General features: G+C 49.1%; 1 protein-coding gene across 4 annotated transcripts in view; it reads left to right on the top strand.

Moving 5' to 3' along the window:
- LOC138837702 (kinase suppressor of Ras 2) overlaps nucleotides 1–23,743 on the top strand; it is a 200,459-nt gene that overhangs the window by 137,185 nt on the left and 39,531 nt on the right. For 2 of the 4 annotated variants that reach the window (XM_070036644.1, XM_070036647.1), the window contains exons 9-14: nucleotides 2,581–2,706; nucleotides 9,535–9,703; nucleotides 13,435–13,479; nucleotides 13,623–13,695; nucleotides 16,888–16,936; nucleotides 18,714–19,081. In XM_070036644.1, the coding sequence (XP_069892745.1) occupies nucleotides 2,581–2,706; nucleotides 9,535–9,703; nucleotides 13,435–13,479; nucleotides 13,623–13,695; nucleotides 16,888–16,936; nucleotides 18,714–19,081 (830 nt within the window). The remainder of the gene's footprint in view (nucleotides 1–2,580; nucleotides 2,707–9,534; nucleotides 9,704–13,434; nucleotides 13,480–13,622; nucleotides 13,696–16,887; nucleotides 16,937–18,713; nucleotides 19,082–23,743) is intronic. The other 2 variants (XM_070036646.1, XM_070036645.1) reach the window with 2 other exon arrangements.

The following is a 23,743-nucleotide window of genomic DNA, read 5'->3' on the forward strand; positions in this document are numbered from 1 at the left end:
TGGCTGAGTGCTCTCCATCCTGCTCTTGCCATGTTCAGTCAGTTGGCCTTGCGGAGGTGAACATGGAGAAGTCTCTGGCTCAGGTTTGCTGGTTTAGGCCATCTGGGAGTGTCTGGGCCAACCTGATTGGGCTGGGTGGTTATTAGAAGCCGTTCCCAGTGCAAAGGCAAGACCAAAAGAGCTGGAAGGAAGGCTTTTCTTTACTCACAAAGGACTTAACAGGATTTGACTCCGAAAACATTTTCCATTTTCCGAATAATTCCCAGAATTCTTGCCCCAAACACTCAAACCCCACTATCTACCTTGTAGTCCATCCCTGGGGGGACTCTCTAGGTCTCTACTCTTGATTCAGTAGCTACAAGCCACGTCTGGCCATTTAGATTAATTAAAATGAAATAAGAGCACAAGTTTAATTAGTCACATCAGCCATACTGCTAGGGCTTAGTAACCACAGGTGGCTGCCATATTGGATTTGATCCAGATCCAGAGCCATTTCATCACCACAGAAACTTCTCCTGGACATCATGACCCAGACCCTTTCTGTTCAAATGATGGCATGTAGACCAGTAACACTGGGACATAACATCTGAGAATGTGTTAAAAATTCCCCATTTCTGTCCCCAGACCTACTAAGTAAGAATTCACTACTCACCCCCAACCCCGCCCATCTGCATGGTATTTCTATGCATTTTAAAGTTGGGGAGGTGCTTCTTGCAGACAGAGTTGACTGTAAATTCAGGTGTCCCACAGGTGGCCAGATGGGGCAGGGGAGATATCTGGAGAAGGCAGATGCTCCAGCAGCTGTATGGATCTGTCTTTCAAGTGTCTCTGAATCTTAAAGTCCCAACAGAGACTTCTCTATGCCATAGTCTTGCTTTTAAAGTTTAGCAACTTAGTACTAGAGTTCATCTTCCTTCTTGCCACCTCCTCTGCTAAGACCCCCATTTAAAACTTATCAGTCATTTCAGAAGATTTGCTTAATACAAGAGCAGATCTTTCATCTTCATCTTCGCACCCCTGCACGGACTCAATTAGCAAGCTTGGAGGAATCCCCTGAAATTTAGACTGAACTCAAGGGAAACTTAAAAGGAGGAAGCAAGTGGTGGCTGAAGGCCTTCCCAAAGCCAGGGGATTTTTATGCTCTTTGCATTGTTCATCCACATAGAGAAGTGGAGAAAGGCCTTCACCTCTCTTCCCATGCCCCTTTCACCCCACACCCTTAATTGAGAACCATCCATTTCCAGAGTCACTATGTACAGTCAAGGAAGCTATTTTAAAGCCTAAATGCTCACAGCTCCCTCACCTTGGGCCAGCTGCTTTGGGGAGGAATTCTCCTCCCATGAAATTCCTCTCGGTAGTTGATGCTGTGACTGTGTCTCCAGTGTGGAGGGGAGCCTCAGACTGCTGGGGGGCGGGTGACCCTCTGAGGCTGATATTTAAGGAAAGCCTCCCTCCCTCCCTGCCACCCACCTTCCAGGTCATGCTCTCCATGTTCCAAGACAACAGGTACCTGTACAAGCAAATGGAACTTTCCAGAAGTCTGCCTGCTTTTTTTTTTTTCCTTTTCCCCTCTGTTGGTGGGAAGTTGAAAATAGACCCTGTTTCCATGGTAATGACAGCTCAGGCTAAGCAGAGAAATTAAATCCTTGGGTCAACCCAAAGCTTTAACATTTCAACCAGTTCTCTTTTCATTCCCACAATTAAAAAAAAAAAAGAGAGAGAAAGAAAACAGATGAACCAGGAAGAGGACCTTCGTATTTACCTTAGCTTTCTCTGTGTTGTTCTTTGTCTTGCTCTCTGTGAGTAGTAGAAATAACAGAAGGAAAGGGGTCAATCATGAGATTTGGGTCAGGAAGCATTTGTCTGGCATCGTCTATATGTCCATCTTGCTGGGTGGCTTTGGGTGTGACCCCCAGGGGCTGGTCTTAATAGGCCTTAGTGATTGTTTGGATGGCCATGTGTGGCTAGCTGCTTAGTTCTGATAGTCCCCCTCCCCCGCCCATGGTTAACAAAAGGTGACCCCATACAAAGGTCTGCTAATCCTGAGAAATAAGGAACCTCATAATATTAAAGGAGGTTCAGTTCTAGGATGGGTAACTAGGAAACAATAATGGTATAGGGAAAAAACCAACTGTGAGAGCTTCAGTTTTTGTTTTTAATTGTCATTTACATTTATTTTGTGCAGGAATTGTAGTTTGAATACAGGGTATTATGCTTTCCTTTCTGCTCAAGTCCTCCACTCTTACTGGTTGAACCACAACTCCACTTCTGGCTTGTTTTGCTGATTTGTGATCCTTAGATCTCAGCCTCAGATCTCAGCTTGTAGATGTAGGCCATTGTTCCCAGCTGATTATTACATTTTGGACAGTACAGAAAGCTTGGAGAACACTTGGATCTCACCATAGTGATACAATGACTGTCTCTCTCTCTCTGTGTGCATGCACGCGTGCGTGTATGCGTCCACATGCGCATATACATGTGAGACAGGGACCTTCCAGGTGGGGTCTGAGCTCCACTCTCCTGGTACAGTCAAAGCCAAAATAATACTTAAACTCTCCCATTACTGTTTTTGTCCCTACGGATCCAGCAAGGTTAGTCCGGACAGAGTCGGTCCCGTGTGACATCAACAACCCTGTACGGAAACCACCCCGGTATTCAGACCTGCACATCAGTCAGACGCTCCCCAAAACCAACAAAATCAACAAGGTGAGATGGGGGCTTCTGCGGGGTTCAGGCTTGTGGGGGGATGGCACCTCCAAGTAGTGGGCAAAAGGGATGGATGGAATTGACCTGGGTGTGGTACGCACCTGCCAACCCCCCTGGGCTCTCCTGGCCCTCCCTCTCCCCTGTGATTTGTGTGGAATCAAGCTTGCTGGAAGCGCCTGGCAGTTAGCAGAGATAGTCATGTGCCAGAAATCTGTGTCCTTGAAATAGGGGGTGCGTGTGTGGAGGGTGGTGTGGTCAGGAGAACCCCAAAGGGAGTTTTCCTCCGTGCCTCAGCCCCTGCCTGCTCTATGCTCTGAGACGTCTCCCCATCTGCTGGGATCCGCTGTGCAGATGGTCCTCGGCTTTCCGAACATCTGTGTGCTAAGGGCTGGGGATCAACAACTCCACTTCTAGTGGAGACTGGATGGGAGGTTATCTTTGGGAGCTCTGAGCTCTGAGCACCAGCTAGTTGGGTTAGCTTCCTTCCTCAGGCAGCTGGGTAGCAGCGGGCCTCTCTGAGCCTTTTTGTTTTCTTGTTCTGTTTATGTGGTACTGAGAAGTCAAATCCAGGGCTTCATGAACACTACACTTGGGCCCGCAAAGCCCAGCAGTGGGAGGCAAAGGATACCCCTTTGTGGTCTTTGGAGCCCCACAAGGCCTTGAAGGTGAATACAGTGTGAGTCAGCCCTCAGAAGAAGGGAGACACAAATGTGCAGGTCCCAGATGAGCATTCTGAAGATCAGACTCTCCTCTCATTCCTCCTTCCCCCATCCATTCTCAGGCCAGCAGCCAGGGTGATTCTTAAGAATGTCAGTAGACTGTCATCTCTCTTTGCTTTTAAGACCATCCAGGGGCTTTCCAAAAACAAGCCCGAATCTTCTCTGTTAGCTTACAAGGCTGGGCATAATTTAGTCCCTCCTTCCCTTCATCTCTGACCTTTCCTTCCATGCTCCCTCCCAGGCCGTATGCTCTTTTCTTCTTGTGCTCTCACCCCCAGATTCTGCTACGAGATCTCTGAGCCAGTTGCCATCTGGCTTCTCGTGGCATCGTCCTAGCAATGGAGAAGGCTTGTGTTCTGGCGTCAGGACAACCTGGCAGTCCGCCCTCGCTTCCTCTACTTACTGGCTGCAAAGCTTTAGCAAGTCACTTCATCTCTCAGAACCTTGGGTTCTCTGTACTTGAAATGGTGCTCTTTTCATCTGCTGCAGCTTGATGGGTGGCCCCAAGATTGGTGGGATATGACACCCATTCTTGTACTGTGCTCATAGCTCTGGGGATTGGGAGCTGGGACACAGCATGGGTTTGGTTTTACTCCCTAGAGTCCCAGGACTCAGCTGGGAAATCTCCATTAGCTGGTGTCTTGAGGCATCCAACAACAGAGCTTTGCCCATTCTTGCCCATTGGCCATGTCCATCCCATGGTCTAATTTTATGAATGAAGATTTATCAGGACTGGGTTTGGTGACACTTATTTGTTATCCCAACACCAGTGAAGCAGAGGCAGGATTTCAAGTTCAGCCCAGGCTTTACAGAGAGTTCCAGGCTAGCCTGGGATCATTGAAGACTGTCTCAAAAACAAAACCAAAGGAAAAAAAAACCATTATTGGAACTCAGTCACATCCCAGTTAGATGTAAAAAAATGAAAAGTTGAAGATCACAACAGCTATGTCCCTTGAACCTTAAATGTTTACCGTCAGGTGCTTTGACCTAGCTGGTGCTTCCATCATCTTTAGTGGGATGTCAAGGGCGGGGCCTCACACAGAAGTCTAGGTTTACTCACATGTACCCTAAGCCTGTGGCTTGGGCTTCTTCACAATATGGCCAACTGCTCATGGCTCTGGAATTAGCAACCAAGGTGAGACTTGGCCAGCCTCCCTCCTGGTGTACTTTCTTAATTATGAGAAAAATGAAACAAGATTAGAGGAGAGGAGACCTAGACCCCAGCTCTTAATGGTGAGCGTCCGTAGCATTTAAGGACATGGAGTCTGTGTTTCATAAACACTTCAGGTGAACAAGAGGAAAGTTAGGGAAACAAAATGAAAAGATCAGTATTTTAAAACACATGCGTACAGTAGATGTGTTGGAAATTCTGGCTGGTATTATAAGCTTCCAGGTAAAATGTCCCCTTCTCCGTGGTCATTTTCAAAACATTCAGGTCTGGGGCTGGGGATGTGGCTCAGCAGGAGAGCGCTTGCCTTGCCCGTGCAAGGCTCAGGGTTCCATCAGCCTCCCCAACAAATGAAGACTTGAATTTTTTTTAAAAAAAAACATAAGATACAGGGTTTTTGTAAGAGGGGATCCCCACAGCTGGGAGGGCCGAGGGGGGCTCAGATAATGAGCCCCTGGGGTAACTGCCTTTCTGAAGACCTGTCTTTTCCTTGGCATCCTGAGGGGACCAGGAATCGAGAGCCACCTTGCGGCTTTCCCCTCTGGCTTTCCAGGCACTGCAGCCTCTTGGGGTTAGAGTCATCAGTGATTGGCATTGTTCTGCTTGTCTGCCAGAAGGAGAATCTGACAAGGAAAATAAATTAACCTCTGTTTAGAAAGCATAGACATGAATGTGGTCAGGTTCCCTCACTGGGCTGAGTTATTTTTTTTTTCCTCCTTTCTCCTCTCATGGTGTCATGCAGATGGTCTTTGTCAGGCAGTGAAGTGGGGAATGGTGTAGATTTCGGGGCCAGTTTGCTCTGAAGTGTTCTTGGCGTTGCTTTGGCTCTTTTCCTGCCTGGCTCCGTCTACCCGCCTTCGCAGAGCCCTTGTTTTCTCACCTGCCATGATAATTGGAATGTGGATTTTGGCGTCAGAAAGTTTGGACTTGCAGCTCAACTCCTTAACTTGCTATGTGACTGGGCAGGCAATTTCAGTCTGACTGCACTTGGTTTTCACTTCTGTAAAATGGGTTATACAATAGATGTGGGTGGGGTTGTGGAGAGGATTAGATGGTGTGGTGTGTAAAAGGGATTTAGTCCAGCATGGGGCACTCAGGGCATTCATGCACAGCTTGATGATGAAAACAGGAGGAAGGGGAGGAAGAAAAGGAAGAAGAAGATGAAGAGGAAGAGAAAGGAAGAGGAGGAGGAGGAGGAGGAAGAGGGACAGAAAAAAAAGAGGAGAAGCAGGGCACCAGTTGTTCATGCCTGTAATCCTAGCTACTCAGGAAGCTGAGATCTGAGGATTACAGTTCAAAGCTTGTCGGGCAGGAAAGTTTATGAGATTTTTATCTCCAGTTAACCAACAAATAGCCAGATATGGAACTGTGGTCAACTATTAGAGTGCTAGCTTTGAGCAAAAAGGCTCAAATGGACAGCCCCTAATCCCTGAGTTCAAACCCTAGGACTGGCAGAATAAAAAAAAAGAGGAAGAGGATAGAAGGAGAAGGAAGGCAGGGAGGAAGAAGAGCCGGCAGAAGAGAAGGAGAGGATGGAGCAGGAAGTTGATCAATAGGGGGAAGGATGGGAAGAACAAGAGAAGGAAGGAGAGGCAGGAGGGAAAGGTAGAGGAAGAGAAGGGAAAATAAGCGTAGAAGGAAAAGAAGAAAAGTGAAGAAGAAAAGGAAGTAGGAAAGGAAGACAGAGGAAAAGATGGTGGAAATGAAAGAGGATAGAGGGAATGGGGGAGATGGTAAATGATCAAAAAGGAATAACAGCAATAGAGAAAGAGGGAGGATCAAGAAGACAGGGTGAAGGGGAGAAGAAGGCAGAGCGGATGGAAGAGAAGCATTCGCAGCATCCTATCTGTGCTCCTCGGGGGACTGATCTGTAGCTCTGGTCCCTTTGATCAAGGCATCAGAACTATTATCTATCCTAGCAGCAAGGGCTGAAGATCTGCCTGCTGTGGTCCAGTGTCGGAAGGGGCTGATGCTGCCTGGCTGTTTTCAGTTGGCTGCAGGGAGCAGAGACCCACCTGGCCTAAGTCAGCCAAGTAGGGTGTCTACAGGAAAAGCAGATGGGGTGACACAGGGCCTGGAGCTCATCCTCTAAGAGCTGGGCCTCATGAAAGGACACACAGAGGATGGCCCTGAGTTGAGCAGTTGGCTTGACCCCAAACAAGACCACAGATGGTTGTTCTGGCCTTCTGTTGTGCGCTGACCCAGGGCTCACTTCATGGATCTGCCCTGTTCAGCTATTGATGACTTACACCCTCATTTTCTGCTCTCATGTTTACTCTGTGTCATTAAAGTTCTCCACAGAGAACGCCATGGATTTTCTACTCCTCACAGCCTTCTGCTTATTGGTTTCTAGTGTACTGTGGACCCTTCGTTCTCTTCCAGTCTCATCTCTACTCAGCCTCTGCCGAGTAGATCCTGAGTGGATCCTTCCAGCATCTCGTCTTAGTGGACAGCTCATTTAATACTATCAGTTCTAGTCCTGTGTTGGGCTGGGCTGTGGTGTCACCAGACACTAACCCCTGTTTATTTAGGGCAGACCATTCCACAGCGGCTGTTGGGTCAGGAGGCAAAGGGCAGTTAAGGGAACTGACCGTGAGAGGGCAGTTACCTCTGCCATGTCCAGCTCAGTGCTCAGTGGAGTGGAGGCCCAGTTGAGCATATTTCTGTTTGATTCCCAGAGTCAGTTTCTTAGTCCAGCCTTCTGTTCCTGTCTCTGGGCTGGGAGCTGGGACCTGGACCCCCATGGGACTCCAGCAAGCCATTGACATGTTTCTCCCCCTTAGCACTCGCTACGGGAGGAAGGGTGAGGCCTGGGTGGTCTCTGAGGGGTGTTTCCATCTCTTGTCTGTGTTCAGAAAGAAGGATTGTGCCAGCTACCCGTTCCCTCATGATCTAGAAGAGTTCAAGTTTCCCGCTGATGGAATTCCAACTCCAGCTGCTGGTCCCATTGGGACCTGGGCCTCACCTGCAGAAAGAATTTCCCCTCCTACCAGAACAGTTCAGCCAGGGAAAATGAGCAAGTCAGCCCAGAGTACTGTGCTGAAAATGGTGTGTTTTCTTAAAGAAATACAACAAAACTAAACATGATGTTTCTATATCATCCAGAAATTGCATCTTTGAACATTGATTCCAGAGCAATAAAAACATATATTCATAGGAAACCTACACATACATGCTCATAGTAACTTTATCCACAGTAGTCAGCAGGAGGCGGCGCGTATGACCTCCAGTGGAAAAATGGTTAAACCACTGTGGCTTTCAGCAAGGTCAGGGGTCAGCAGAGGTGCTCACCAGAGCCTCTGAAGGAAGACCTGTTGCCTTCCTCAGCTTCTGAGGGTTCCCGCAACCTTTGGCTTGTGCCAGAATCCCTCTGATCTCTATTTCTGTCTTCGCACGGCTGTGTGTGTGTGTGTGTGTGTGTGTGTGTGTGTGTGTCTGTGTCTGTGTTTGTGTGTGAGTGTGTCCTTTCCTATCTCATCGAAGGATACTTGTCATTGTAGTTAGCACTGGCTTAGTCCAAGATGATTACCCTTTTTTTTTTTTTTTTTTTTTTTGTCGGTCGTGGGGCTTGAACTCTGGGCCTGAGCGCTGTCCCTCAGCTCTTCAGCTCAAGGCAAGCGCTCTACCACTTGAGCTACAGCGCCACTTCCGGTTTTCTGGTGGTTTATTGGAGATAGGAGTCTCACGGTCTCTCCTGCCCGGGCTGGCTTTGAACCGCGATCCTCAGATCTCAGCCTCCTGAGTAGCTAGGATTACAGGCGTGAGCCACCAGCGCCCGGCTCCTTTTTTTTTTTTTTAATTTTCTTTATTGAGATTAAGTGATTACATAAATTTCACAATATTGTGGAGATAGTGATATTTAGCTAAAGTCACAAACACATTTTAACCTTCACAAGGTGAATTGTCATTACCATGGTCTATAAAGCTTATGAATTCTATGAATTTTGACAATACAACTATTTCTTCCAAATAGGGTAATATGTACATTTCTTTCCTTTTGCTTAGTTAAGCTGTTCCCTCTTTCTCTCCATTCCCTCATTCTTTAATTATGTCTTCAAAAGACTCTTGGTCCCGAATGAGACCAGATTCTGAATTACTAGGTGACATAACTTTGCAGAGAGGTGGTAGTTGACTCACTACACTGCTTCTCTCCCTTTCTCTTTTTCTCTCCCTCCCTCTTTTTTTTTCTGATGATGTGCTGTGCATTGGAACTCTGTCTCTGTCTTTGCTCTATTGCTGGTCCAGGGGGCAGCGCAAGGTAGTGCAGACTCCAGCTGAGCTGTGGATGAAGATGCTGCATCTTGCTCCCCTGCTCTCAGGAGCTGTCAGGCTGTTGATTCTTTAATAAACACCCAGGAGGAGAGGTGTCAGGCTGGGGCGCGTACGCCGGACACCTCTGTGTGAGGCCGCCCAGAATCAAAGAGGCACAGGGGGCTCTGTGGTTTTCATTCCTCGATAACCTTCTGGAGTCCAAGCAGTGAGTGGGTATGTGACTCCACAAGTTAATTCTTTTGTGTGTGTGTGGGGGGGGGTCATTTGTGGGGCTTCAACTCTGGGCCTGGGCACTGTCCCTCAGCTTTTCAGCTCAAGGTTAGTGCTCTACCACTTGAACCACAGCACCACTTCTGGTTGTCTGGTGGTTCATTGGAGATCAGAGTCTCATGGACTTTGCTGCCCAGGCTGGCTTTGAACAGTGATCCTCAGATCTCAGCCTCCTGAGTAGCTAGGATTACAGGTGTGAGCCACCAGCTTACAAACTAATTCTTATTGTGGCCAGATGCAGCGTGGTGGAACTTGAAGGATCTGGTCACTGCCCAAGTAAAGAAAGGCAAAGGTAGCCTAAGAAGCTGAGCTGCGATCCTTTCCTGCTCAGCCCCCTTTCTTTCTTGTGTCTGTGCTTCCCTGCCTGTTCATGACCCCTGCCCCCTTCTGTTTCTGCAGGACCACATCCCTGTCCCTTACCAGCCAGACTCCAGCAGCAACCCCTCCTCCACGACGTCCTCCACACCCTCCTCGCCGGCTCCTCCCCTCCCACCCAGCGCCACGCCGCCTTCTCCCCTCCACCCTTCCCCTCAGTGCACGAGGCAGCAGAAGAACTTCAACCTGCCAGGTACGTCCCTGCATTGGAGGGGAAGAGAGGACAGAGAGGGGAATGAGACCAGCCCTTGATCGAGGGCAGTAGCCTGATGGGTAGGGAGGACCAAGGAGGAATGTGGGTGGACCCTTGCCATAGGCAGTTCATCTATCACCTAATTGCATTTAGAATAGCCATGAGATAAGTGATATTCACTCCATTTTACAGGTGAGGAAACTGAGGCATGGTGGCGCAAGGCTTTGTGGAGACTCTCACTTTTGGCTGGCAGCAGCCGCAGTCTTCACCTGAGTCTGTTTACAGAGGGATCCATTGCTCTGCAGCTGGTACTTGTCCTGTGAGCCAGAGCAGTTAACAGTTAGCAGCAGGGTCATGTGCCAAGGGATGTAGAGACACATTCCTGAGTCCACCTGTTTTCTGTGTCCCGTTCCCTAATGTCAAACACATGCTCTAAATGAGTACCTAGAGTCCTGGGTTCAAGACCCAGGTCTCCCATATTCCTGCTGTGAGACTTCTGAATTCCATTTTCTCACCTTGGAAAGCTGGAATGTTATAGAAGGTTCCACCATCTCCTACTCAGGCTATTGACTGGGGAGGAGGCACTGGGCTGTAGATGATGGAGGAGGATCCACACGGGGGACATGGTGGCTTTTTGGTCCCCTTTGTCATTAGACATAGGGATATTTCTCCTTGAGGAGGGCCATACCTGAGATTCTCCCTAACTTCCAGAATGCAGCCCTGATCCTGATGGGAGACCCCAGGAGGGCTGTGTGGAGTCTCTATGGCTATGATGAATACCTAAGCAATTCCTCTGAAAGGAGGAAAGACTTAATCTGGCTCTTGAGTTCAGGAGGTTCTCTGACTTTCACACCTGGGAGCCCCCAGACTCAGTGCTGTTGAGGACAAGCCAACTGTCCCCCACCCACACTGTTCTTCCTAGACAGGGAATGGGTCTGAGTCTTGAAACTTTGGTGCTTAATTTTTTAAAATTATCTTTAAGTAGTTGTACAATAGGCTGTTTCCATTCAACATGCCAGTTTATGAGTAAAATGCATGTTGCTTGATCAGGGTCACCTCCCTTTTATTTGTGTATGTAATTCTGGTACAACTTCATGTCTACTAGGAGTAAGGGCCTGTCACATGGAAGTCACACACCCTGTCCCCTCCTCCCCCCCCCCCCCCCCCCCGAGTTGCAGCGGAATTATCTTAGCTAGGGCTGAGTAGCCAGGCAGGTCACCTACCGGGCATTGCCCAGGGCGAGGGCTCCTCTTCGAAAGGGTGAATGGAAGCTGAAGCAGGAGGATTGTGGGTTTGATACCACCCTGGGCTCTATAGTGAGCCCTTCAATTCAGCTCTACCACATAATATCTGCATATAGTTGTTCAGATGATTAACTCTCTGGGCCTCAGTTTCCCTATCTGCACAATGGGGATAATAATAGTTCCTAACCCTTAGGATCATTGAAGCAGCAGGCATCCAGAGCTCAGCAGAGTGACAGTCTCATCAAAGATCTCATCTAGGGAATTCAGTATTCTAGGGAGCCTTGTCACGGGAAGATACCCATATGCATTTTAAGTGGAAAGATGGGTGATTTGCAGAATCACAGGTGTAATAGCATACTCTGTATTGCATGTGTTGAGGTATGTATGACGGCATTTTGCATGAGTATAGGCATAAAAATGTCTACAGGCATGTGGTTGGCGCCTACCTGTGAGCCATGCAGCTTTGGTTTTGGTTTTCTACAGCACTGGGAACTGAGTTTAGGGCCTGCCTTGTACGCATGCTCAATGAGTTCTCTGCCAATGAGCTACATCTTGAGCCTTTGCTTTTCTCAGCTGGCCTGACTTACATAGCCAGATTGGCCTCAAACCTGCGATCCTTCTGCCTCGACTTCCCAAGTGGTGGAATTTTTTCAACAAACATGTGTTTCATACCTACATACCATGTAGCAGGGAGTTTGGGATCCTGAGCTGTTGGAACTTAGTTCTGAAGGGAGTTGTAAATCACTTCCAACCTCAGGGAGGGATTTGCATTTGCATGCCCCAGACAAATGACTTAGCACCCAAAGCTCTCCAGTCATCTCTTAATTATAAATCATTCCTGTCTGTTAGTTAAGCTGAGGGAACAGCCTGTGTATCCATCTCAGCTAATACATTGGCCCCCTGAGGTCCTTTACCTGGGCCCACAGGAGCACCACAACCCAAGGGTGCAATGGCTCAGTGTCTGCATGGGGACCACACACCTCTCCCGTGTTCTTAAGACATTCCTGCTGATTTATAGTATCTGACACAACACAGGTGCTCTGTGACTAGCTATTCTATCATATTGCCTAAGAACTAACAAGAAAAAAGTCTGCACATGCTTAGTACAGAGGGTGTGTGTGTGTGTGTGTGTGTGTGTGTGTGTGTGTGTGTGTGTGTGTGTGTGTGTGTGTGTGTGTGTGCGTGTGTGTGTGCGCAACCAGTCCTGAGGTTTGAACTTACGGTCTGGGCATTATTCCTGTTTCCTTTGCCCAAGGCTAACACTCCACCACTGAGCCACAGCTCTACTTCCTTCTTTTGGGTAGTTTAGTGGAGATAAGAATCTCACAGACTTTCTTACCCTAGCTGGCTTTGAACCATGATCCTCAAATTTCACTTCCTGAGTAGCTAAAATCACAGGTGTTATCTACCAGTGTCCAGCCATGTTTATATCTATCTATCTATAGATACACACACACACACACACACACACACACACACACACACACACACACACACACACACACACACACACACACACACACACACACACACAGAGAGATACATATAAAGAAGATTTTTTATCCCAAGTTGGGTGATGAAGTGATGGGCCAAGAATTGTAGGTGTGAAACTTGCACTGCACCTGCCCAGTCTGGTCTCGTACCATTATCCTCGTAGTTTCATCTAACTGTAAAGGATGAAGGGAGGACTCTCCAGCTGACTCAGAACCTCGAAGTTCAGTGCAAACTTTGGACTTCAATCCAAGTGGATACATGTGTGCTGTTTTTAGCCACTGCGCTTAGCCATTTCTTATAGCAACAAAGCAAAAGGAAAAGAAAAAGAGGATAATCTTAATTGGAAAATATGGGGAAAACAGGAAGAATTTTTTTGTGGTACTGGGATTTGAACTCAGGGCCTTGCACTTGCTAATAAGCCGGTGCTCTACCCCTTGAGCCACACCCACCCCTTTCCCTTTTTTGCTTTAGTTGATTTTTTAGGTAGGGTCTTGTGCTTTTGCCTTCAGACCTTGAGCCTCCCATCCGTGCCTCCTGGTATCTGAGGGACAGCCATTAACACTGTTCCTGGCTTGTTGGTTGAGACGAGCTTTGGCCAACGTTTTGCCCAGCTGGCCTTGGGCTGCCATTCTTCTGATGTCCATACTCTAAGTACCTGGGATTATAGCCATGAGCCATCATGCCTAGCCATAGAAACATTTTTGTTTTCTCAGTTTACAAATAAAATATTTTTAAAAAGCCATTGAGATTAAATTTACCCAAAGGGAGCAATTAATATTGATTTAAAGGGTAGACCATGTGAGTATGTGTTTGAATGAGCATGTATTTATGCATTTATCAGTAGCAGCATGGTTAGGGATTTAAGACACCCCATGGGGATACTGGGTTGGCTGCTTGGAGCTCTGGTGTCCCAGGTGCTCATGTGGTGGCTGTGGGCCCAGCGTGGAACCTGAGGGCATTCTCACTCACCTGCTGCTTTCTTTCTCTTCTAAGCAGCATCACACTACTACAAATACAAGCAGCAGTTCATCTTCCCAGGTGAGTCTACTGGGAGCTGTGACAAGCCCTAGGGGTGGTGATGGACTGTTGGGGACAGGATCAGAGAAGGTGGCCGCCTCTGGGGGGGGGGGAGCTGGGGAGACTCCAGGCTTCGTCTCTGACTGTGCTTCTCCGGCTCTCAGATGTGGTACCTGTGCCAGAGACGCCAACGCGGGCACCCCAGGTCATCCTGCATCCAGTGGCCTCCAACCCAATGTAAGTGGAGCCGAGCTCTGTGTCCCTAAGCCTCTGGCTTTGCCCACCCCTTCCACTGTGCTCCTCCTCTCTGAAAGAAAGAAATGGGGCAGGAACAAAGAGACACAGGGCATGACTTAGGCAGAGCTAAACAGGCCAGGACAAGTCACACGAGGCCACATTCCCCCTCCCCACAAGCTCTGCCTTGTGTCTCAACATACAAAAAAATGGCACGTGTGACTTCTAGGGAGCAGGCCAATTCCCTAAGTCCCCTCCCTGTCATGAGAAAGACAGCTTTCCCTAGACATCAGGCAGAGCTTGGTAAATGTTCTTAATCTTTTAAACAGGGTACTTGAGATTTGCACCAGGGTTCAGTTGACTTTAGTCTGTGAGACAAACTAAGCTATCCTCTGCTTTTATAAATAAAGCTTTATTAGAACACAGCCCTGCCCATTTGTTTGTCTGTGACTCATTTTCTCCATATAGAGGCAGAGCTGAGGACTGATTATCTGATTTGAGTATCTTGTAGAATGAGCTTGCTGGCTTCCAGTTTGTAACAGTTAACAAAAGTTAATTTTGGAAATTTTGAGTATTCCATTAAAAAGGAAAGGAAAAATAACCAATTATGGTAACACTACTGGCAAAGCTTTGTGTGTGTGCACGTGTGCACACGTGTATATGTGTGTGTGTGTGTGTGTGTGTGTGTGTGTGTGTGTGTGTGTGTAATGTGTATGGACTGGGGGTTGAACTCAGGGCCTGGGTGCTGTCCCTGAGTTTTTGTTTTGCTTTGGGTTAGTTTGGTTTTGGTTTTAGTCAAGGCTGATGCTCAACCATTTGAGCTACAGCTCCACCGACTCATGCCTATAATCCTAGCTACTCAGGAAGCTGAGATCTGAGGATTGAATTTTGAAGCAAGCCTGGACAGGAAAGTCCATGAGACTCTTATCTCCAATTAAACCATCCAAAAGTCAGTGGTAGAGGTGTGGCTCAAGTGGTAGATCGTAAACTTCGAGCAAAAAAATGCTCAAGGACAGCACCCAGACACTGAGTTCAAGCTCCAGTTCTGGCACAAAGAAAAGGAAGGAAGGAAGGAAGGAAGGAAGGAAGGAAGGAAGGAAGGAAGGAAGGAAGGAAGGAAGGAAGGACATGTCCTTGTAGAGTCAGTTTCTTCCTCTTATGCCTCTTGCTGGATCTCTCAATACTTTTCAGCATTTCATTGTAAATAATACTGCAGTGAGACGGTCCCAGGTCACAGATGCTCTTTGCGTATAGGAGAGCCTGTGGCTTGGACAGCCAAGGTGACATCGCTTCGTTCACTTCTTTGGCTGAAACTGGGGCACACTGGCTTTGATTGGTTTTTCCAAATCATATTTCTGCTGACTTGGTTTTTCTCCAGGCTCCCCTAATTTTCCCATCCTTTTTGATTCATGTTAGACTAAAGTAAATGCAGCAGTAACTTGCTGGGAGCTATGGGACCAGCATCTCACTCTGGGTCTTGTCTCTGCTGCACATAAACCAACTCCACATTTTGTGTGAGATGAACCCCAGGTTATGATCTCGACAGACAAGAAGTACTGGTGGGAAACAGTCACTAGGTAGGTGCCTGTGATCTGCCTGTGTGTGCTCAGTGATGGGAACCTACTCCTCCAATAGCCCCAACACCTTGATGCCAGCACAGGAGGGCTGTCCTGTGTGTGAGGTGTGGAGAAGGGTACCCTAGGAGTGTTTTTCTGTCCGTAGGAACCAACTTCCGGGCATATCAACCATCACACTACCATCTCATCCTGTCTCCCCTTGGCTATCATATAAACAGTTCTTTACACACTGCTTCATGATGACCCCTTTCCCCTTCTTTGGGACCTGATGATCATTTAGACTCTGCTCCAGAATGTGGACAGATTTCCAGGGTCTTGTGGATCAGGATGGACAGCCCTCCCACCCAATGATGAGGCTGTTGGAGAATCTGCTGAGTTCCTATTGGAGAAATATAAAAGGGGTGTGGCTTTTGTTATGATTCTGTTGTCTACCTGTCTTAACTCTGTGTGCCTTCGGTAGTCCAGGTGTAGCTTTGTAGCCACACACCACAAACACATATCCTGGAGACTACAAAAGATGCTCCGGGACACACAAGACAAGCTCTGTACAGGACACACCCCACGGTCCCTATTTAGCTCACAAGACAAGCACAGTGGGCTCCAGCACTGGCACCCACCATGTGCACAGCTCATGAGCTTTTGAACACAACACACACACACACACACACACGCACACGCGTGCACGCACGCACGCACGCATGCACGCACACACGCCTGTAAAGTCTTCTCATTCTCACCCACCACGTCCTGATTGCATGTGCTTGACAAATTCCAAACCAAATACCAGGAGCTTGCATATATATCCAGCAACACTCCCTCCTGGGAATTCATACTCCACTTCTTAAACTCATCAACTGTTGGCCCTTGTCACTTTTTTGTTGTTGTTGTTATTGGTCATGGGGCTTGAACTCTGGACCTGGGCTCTGTCCCTGAGCTCTTCAGCTCAAGGCTAGCACTTCACCACTTGAGCCACAGTGCCACTTCTGGTTTTCTGGTGGTTAATTGGAGATAAGAGACTCATGAACTTTCCTGCCTGGCTGGCTTTGAACCGTGATTCTCAGATCTCAGCTTCTTGAGTAGCTAGGGTTATAGGTGCGAGCCACCGGTGCTGGTGGCCCTTGTCACTTTTAATCACACAACTTGCTTTAGGTCTTTCAGTAGTCATGCAGTAGTACTTGAAGTGAGGAGCTGAAGCCTAGGTCAACTCTAAATCCTCAGGAATGCTTCTGGAGCAGAATTCTGGTTGAATGAGTGGATAAATGAATGAACAAATGAATACTAATATGCTCCCAGGAGAGTCTGATGGTGAGTGAACCTTAGACATCAGATTCATTCTTCCACTGCAAGCATATAAGACTTAGGAACATCTAAGACTCATGGAGTGAAGGCCAATTTATACCGAAGCTTCTTAGTTGGAACTGAAGCAATAAAGAAAGACAAGCCTTGAACTTTCCAGAATCTGTTGAAATTCTTTGTGTGCATGCCAGGTTAGGGATGATTTTAGACCCAAATGTTGTGAGAGAATGACTTGGTAGGCAGAACTTCGTGGCTAGCTTCAATTTATCCATGGACTTACCTTTCACCTAAGGGTCACATTGCTTTTTTTCTTTCTTCAAAGCTTGGAAGGAAACCCGTTACTTCAAATTGAAGTGGAGCCAACCTCAGAGGTGAGAATTGGAGTGGAGGGAAGTGGCTTTTCCCAGGGGCTGCTGAGAACATGGCCAGGCCAGCTGATGCCTTTGATGCTGCAGACGGCTTGGGGTGCATGGGGGAGGGGTGGCCGTTGGATGGATGTTGGAACTCCAGGACAGTTAAGGAACTCAGCCCCTCCCCACCTGAGCCTAATGGCCATTATGTTACATGGTGTGTGCCTTGGGGTGGGGGTGGGGGGAGAAAGCCAGTTGTGTGGAAGTTGGCCAGAGATTTGCATTTGTAGTTGAAAAATGAGCTCAGGACTGGTTGACTAGCAAAGGGGATGAGGAGTTGGGGGCTCCAGGGATGCTGGGCTTGGTAGGGCAGTGAGAATGTTCTGGAACTTCCCTCCCTCACCTCCCCCCCAACCCAGGTTGTGGAAGGAAGAAATGAAGTCTCCCAGGTCAGAACTGTGGAGTCTGAGCACTCTGCTCTGCCACTGTGCTCTGGGCTTCCAAGAATTCAGGTTCTCTAGGTCTCCAGGGAAATTGTGTCTCTTTCCGGGACTACAGAAGGTCCTTAGGAAAATGATCTTGGGAAGCCAACATTTCCCAGGTTGATTCTGAGGGTGGCATGGTGGGCAGCTTGCCAAGGGATTGAGAGTGAGGACAGCCTATGCCCACCTTCTCAGGTCATCTGACCAGGTCAGGGCCTCTGGGATGCCCCATAGGCTCAGGAAACCGCTGTTCCAGCAAAAGGATCCCAAGGTCCCAGGCACTGCAAACACCACGCTGGACAGGTGCATTCTGAGACCTTGAGTGGTTATCCCTCAGGATGGTTATGTCTGAGCGCATGTTGGAGTCACGTGGCATTTGTAGTAAAAATACAGGATCCCGGTTGGCTGATGCTCTTGGCTCTGTAGATCAGGATATAGCTGGATCTCTTGGGTCTCTTGCCTGCCTTGCTGCTACCTTGTGAACTCCAAATTTCAGAATCATTGATTCTAAATTCCCCAGGGGAGGCAAAACACTTTGTAATGGTGGCTGTCATGTGCCACATACAGACACACCCATATTTTAGCCAGTCACCCCAATCATATACACCATGAGCATCAAAACAGCAGGGTGGATGGAATAGGACACCCTTGGATCATAGGAGTCCAGAGCCCTGAATTATTGTTCCCCCATTCCCCCCCCCCCCGGGTCACAGGCCTGTGACCTCCAACGAGAGGTATCCCAGGACCACCTGAGAGAGAAGGTGTGACACTGAGATGTATAACTTTTGATGTGTCACCAAAACAAGCCCATCACCAGTGGCTCATGCCTATAACCCCAGCTACTCAGAAGGCTGAGATCTGGGGCTCAGGATTCAAAGTTAGACCAAGCAGGAAAATCCATAAGACTCTTATCTCCAGTTAACCACCAAAAAGCTAGAAGTAGAGCTATGGCTCAAGTGTTAGAGCATTATTAGCCTCAGGCACAAAAGCTCAGGGACGGTGCCAACGCCCTGAATTCAAGCCCCAAGACACACACGTATCACCGAAATCCAGAGAACTAGAATGGGTGGTTGTTCCCTTGGCATTTCTCTGCTTCAAACCCCAGTTTACCCAGTAGTACCAAAAAAGTTGGCTGACCCCGATTTCCATGGTTCTGTGATTGTAGACCAGAGCCACCCGTCACCATCCAGGAGCGAAGGTGGCAGTGTGGAGACATGTCAAGCCCTCCCCAGAGCACGTGGCTTGCAGAGCAGGCAGGACCACAGGGCGGGGAGAGCTGGGGGCAGCGCGGCGCTGATCGTTCTCTCCTCCTACAGAATGAAGAGGGCCATGATGAAGCTGAGGAGTCAGAGGACGACTTCGAGGAGATGAACCTGTCCCTGCTCTCAGCCCGGAGCTTCCCACGCAAGGCCAGCCAGACCAGCATCTTCCTGCAGGAGTGGGACATCCCCTTCGAGCAGCTGGAGATCGGCGAGCTCATCGGCAAGGGCCGCTTTGGGCAGGTGTACCACGGCCGCTGGCACGGCGAGGTGGCCATCCGGCTGATCGACATCGAGAGGGACAATGAGGACCAGCTCAAGGCCTTTAAGCGGGAGGTGATGGCCTACAGGCAGACGAGGCACGAGAACGTGGTGCTTTTCATGGGGGCCTGCATGAGCCCGCCCCACCTGGCCATCATCACCAGGTGAGTCCCGCCCCGCCACTCGCCGTGGCTTCACTGTGCTTCCTGCTGCCCGACTTAGTGGGCAGCTTAGTGCAGTTGTGGGCCCTTCCTCATCCCAGCCAATAGAACCTCTCCAAAGTTGGGTATGTCATAGCATTTGGGGGGCCTGAGATGCCCCCCAAAGGTCTCTTCTTGAATCTGCCCTCCAGAATGACAGACTCTCCTTGAGTTTACTTTTGAGCCTTAGCGCAATCGTGGCAGGTGCATTGTCATCCGTCACCACTGACTTTGTAGATGGTGGGTTGACTGGAGTCCGGGATGGCGAGTTTATGTAAGTGATTGAGGGTTTTGCTCATACGTCAGGGGAGAAGGGACTCTCAAGTAAGGAATGCAGTGTCTGGGCTGCCCTCATGAGGTAGTCTAAGCTCAGTAGCAAAATCCCCACCCCATACTAGAGGCTTTTTTGCCTTGTGGGTGGTTCCAGCCTGAGCTGGGCTCAGTGTGTGGGCTCTCATAGGGGGCTGTTTGGCTGGCTGGTAGAGAGGAAGCTGGATGCCCTTGCACACCTGTCTGCTGGTGCCTTGGTTCCGATCCACGGGGCTTCGTATCCCCAGTAGCAGAGTCTGGGGCTGGTTCCCACGGAGGTCTAGGGTCCCCAAGTATGGCAAGATGTCCAGGTCTCTGCTGTGATATGCTACCTTGCATCCACCCATTGGCCAGAGTGATGTAGGTGGTTTTCCTGGGCACAGAGAATGAGCCCCTGAGTGGGAAGGTGGGCAGTGCCTTGGGGCAGGTCAGTGGCCGTAGCATGACAGGTGATCTGTGGACCGTCCGTGGCCAGCTCTACGCCCTTTCCAGCGAGACTCTTAGCTTCCTTTCTTCATCTTATCGAGGAAGTCAGGAGCCCTTTACTTGGAATGCAGAAGTCTAGTTGGAAAGTCAGCTTTCCCTTACTCCTGCTCTCCTTCCTGCTGCTCCCACCTTAAGCTGGTACCCCAGCTTCCTCTCTGGCATCTCTTTACTTTCTGCTCTGTTAACTCTGCTTTGTTCCCCCCCGCTTCCCGCCAAATTAGACCTTTGAAATACATTATTTCCTGACCCCTCTAAGGACCTCCTGTTTCCTTGTTCTCTAATCTCCCCCCCACCCCCACCCCAGCATTTACCACAGACCCTTGCCTCTCTCCTCCCTTCCCTTCCTAAGAGCTGGCTAATGGGAAATGGATGGACCCAGTTAGCAGCCACCCCTGGGAAAAAAGAGAGGTCCTTATGAGAATGTGTTGCACAGCCGGCCTGCCAGCTGCATTCACACCCCCCCATTGTGCAAACTCCGAGCCCCCTCCCCACGTGCAGCCTCTACCTACAGATTCACAAAGAGCCCAGCCTTTTCCTGGCACCACCATAAAGGCTTTGCAGCTTTGGGACATGTAATTGGTCTCTGAAGTGTTTTGGTATTTTGTGTGAGGATGCCAGATGAGCTGCCCCCCCCCCAAAAAAAGTGATATTTATGTCCTCTGATTGTATTGTTATCCGTTGATGGAGGGAAGGGCTCTGTGCGCGCCCATTCACAACTACCCACTTGTTGGCCATCTAGATTTGTCATTGGAACATCTGATTGCAACCAAATATTTGAGTAATTTGATTAATTGCTTCCATGCGGATGATTGACTGGCAGAGGTCGGTGGTTGGGTGCCAGCCAACCAACTGGGACACATTTTGGACCCCAGTTTTATTTTACAGGGTGCATAAGACCAGATAATTACCTGGCATGTTTCAGATCCATTGAATGGCATGTTCTAGCCAGTGACTTAGCAATTAGCATTGAAGTTAACAAGTATTTCTAAGATTAGCTTCTTTGTATTGCACTGTGGATGGCACTTGGGGAATGGGGTAACAACCCACAAGTTACCCAGTTACTCTCTCCACAAATGCAGTTGGAGTCAGAGCGGCTGCGAGATTGCAGGATTGGGTCATTATGGAATTATCACAAAGCTATCGACAGGCTGTGCAACTGCTTGTGTTAAAAACACCAAATAGAATTGGAAAAGCTGATAATGAGACAGTTGAATGGAAGCGTCTGTCGCCCTTCCTCCCAGCTGCAGGGGTAGATGGCGGGGGCAGGGGGGTGGAGAGCAGGATTCCTGGGCCTCAGTTTCCACATCTGTAAAAAGAGCAGGTGAAAGGGAATGTTTGTGCTGACACCAGCAACACTTGGGTTCTCTGAACATAGATTGTGCTTGCAGATGAGACAGAGGCAGCTGGGAGGTGGTGCTTCTCAAAGCGTGTGTGTGTGTGGGGGGGTGTCTCTCTGGATCCCCAGTGGGTGCATGGTACTCTGAACACAGTCTCCAGAAGCTACTCCTGTCCCCTTCCTAGCAAACTGCCTTCCCTTCATGGTTCTGAAGGTCTTGAGTGGGTCGCTAAACTAAAATCTAGCTGGGACTGGATTTTCTTCCCCAAATTCTGGAAGCAGGTCTGTTTTCTTGCCTTTCTCAGCCTCGGAAGTGGTAGTCCTGCATTCCATGGCTTCTTGCCCCATCCTCCTTTGGAATTCAGTGGCAGAACATCTGGTTTCCATGGTCCTATCATCTGCTTCAGCCCATCCAGCCCCTGGCTCCATGCTAGAAGGACCAATGGGTTGAGGCTGTGTTCAGGACCCACCTGCAACATCCAGCTCTGTGCTTGAAGTTGCATCCATACCTCCAGGGGTTAGGGCCTGGCTGTCACTGGGGGCAGTCATCTGCCCAGTGTATCTCCTTTGACCTAATGCATCAAGTCCATTTGTAGGTGGAGCCTTTCAAACCAAACTGCACCCTTGTGGCCACTAAAGGTGGAGCTAAAGGAGCACAGAGCTGCCCTGAGTCTTCCTGGAAGATGGATCAGGAAGCACATGATGCTCTAGTTCCCTGAAAAGGAAATAGAAACACTGGGCCTGGCCAAGGCTTGGAATGATTTCTTCTCATGCCTCCTTTTGTTAAGGCTGAAAGTGGCAGGGCCTCAAACTTCTCCCCGGAATCCCAGCCCTGGCGGATGAGTGGGTTGAACACAGAGCCTTGGAAATAAAAGAAGTAGAGGCTTCACTTCTCAAGACCTTTTTCCTCTCCTGTTGATCACTGTGTGGGAGCACAGACCTGAGAGGCAGAGGGAGGCCTGGCCCAGGTCATAAGCCAAGTCACACAGACCTGAGAATGGAGCACATGGACCCCTGGGCTCTGGGCTGGCCCATCCTTTGTCAGGTGGTGGCCTGAACCAGAGCGGCCAGTGACAGCTCCCAGGCCCCAGAGCTCTGCCCCTCTGGGAGGCTCAGCATCACCTGGAAGATGTGGCACCAGAGCCCAGGGCTCATAGATGCTGCTTGTAGCCTGGACTCTTCTGGAATTTTCTTAGAAGGATTCAGCCTTTGCACACACACACACCAGCTCCAGGACCACTGGCTTATCAGACCTGAGTTTTGAATTTGTACTTTTGATTTGCAGCTGTGTGTGTACTTTTGTGAATGCTACACACGCGTATGCACGCACGCACGCACCCACCCACCCAGAATTGCAGTTACTTAAGAATGTGCTTTCCCACTCGAGGCAGAGACTGGATGACGGATTGCAAGTTTAGCCTTGGCTAAACAGCAAGACCTTGTTCCCTACCCCTCCAAAAAACAGTTATTCTAAAGGTGCAAGCTCTTCAAGTCATTGAGGCAAATGAGTAAAACTGAAATACTTAATTATGAAGGAAATTTAAAAAAAACAAACCCTCTGCAGCCTCTCATGGGTGCAGGCAGGAATTCTGGTGGCCCGCAGGCCTCCTCTGCGGGTTCATGCCTCTGGCCTGGCTTGCGTCAGGGGACTGACTCAAGCATGAGACCCACTGCTGGAGAGAAACACCTTCCTACTTCCCACCCTTAGCACGCTTCTCTGCTTCTGGAGAGGGTCTTTCCCACACACCTTGCGCACCCCCTGGCAATGGGGGGCGAGTGTCTGGGTCCAGAATGGAGAGAGCCTGGAATGTTGGAGTGTTTAACCCTTCCTCTCCCAGCAGGGCTCCCCGGGTCTCTTACACACTGCAGTGCTAAGGCGGGCCTTCCACGGGCATTTATCAGAGCTGGACCTAGTGCCAGGCTGTAGGCTGGACCTTCAGAATTCAGGGCCTCCAGGTTATACCGGGACTTGACTTTCTGGGGAAAGATGATCAAGCAAGATAAATGAACATGATGCCTACTCTAAAGGATACAAATAGGGCGACGGATGGTGAGTGACAGGCTCTAGAGGAGGCATTTTAGGCGTCCTAGTGTTATTATAGGAGCTGAGGTCCACCAAAGAGGAGGAGCCAGTCATGCTGAGAAGCAAAGAACAGATCCCATAGGGGTACAGCAATTACAAAGGCCCTGAGGCAGGAAGGGGCAGCAAGTTTGAGGGCCAGAAAGAAGGAAAGGGATGAGGAAAGGAAAAGGGCTGCAAAAAGCCAGGCAGTGAATTACATTTTCTTCACAGGCCCTGGCAAAGGGTCGGAGAGCATCTTACTGTGCTGGGAAAACAAGAGCTAGTTTGGGGGTTGGTTTCGTTTTGGGATTGTTTGTTTTTGCTGTTTTGGGGATTAAAGTCGGGCTTGCTAGGCAAGTGCCTGCAGCCCACTTGGCTTTCTTTCTCAAGCAGGATCTCTCGATCCTCTTATGTCTGCCTCCTGCAGACCTGG

Source organism: Dipodomys merriami, unplaced genomic scaffold (assembly GCF_024711535.1).
Source record: "Dipodomys merriami isolate MVZ:Mamm:240054 unplaced genomic scaffold, mDipMer1.0.p SCAF_274, whole genome shotgun sequence".
NCBI lineage: Eukaryota > Metazoa > Chordata > Mammalia > Rodentia > Heteromyidae > Dipodomys > Dipodomys merriami.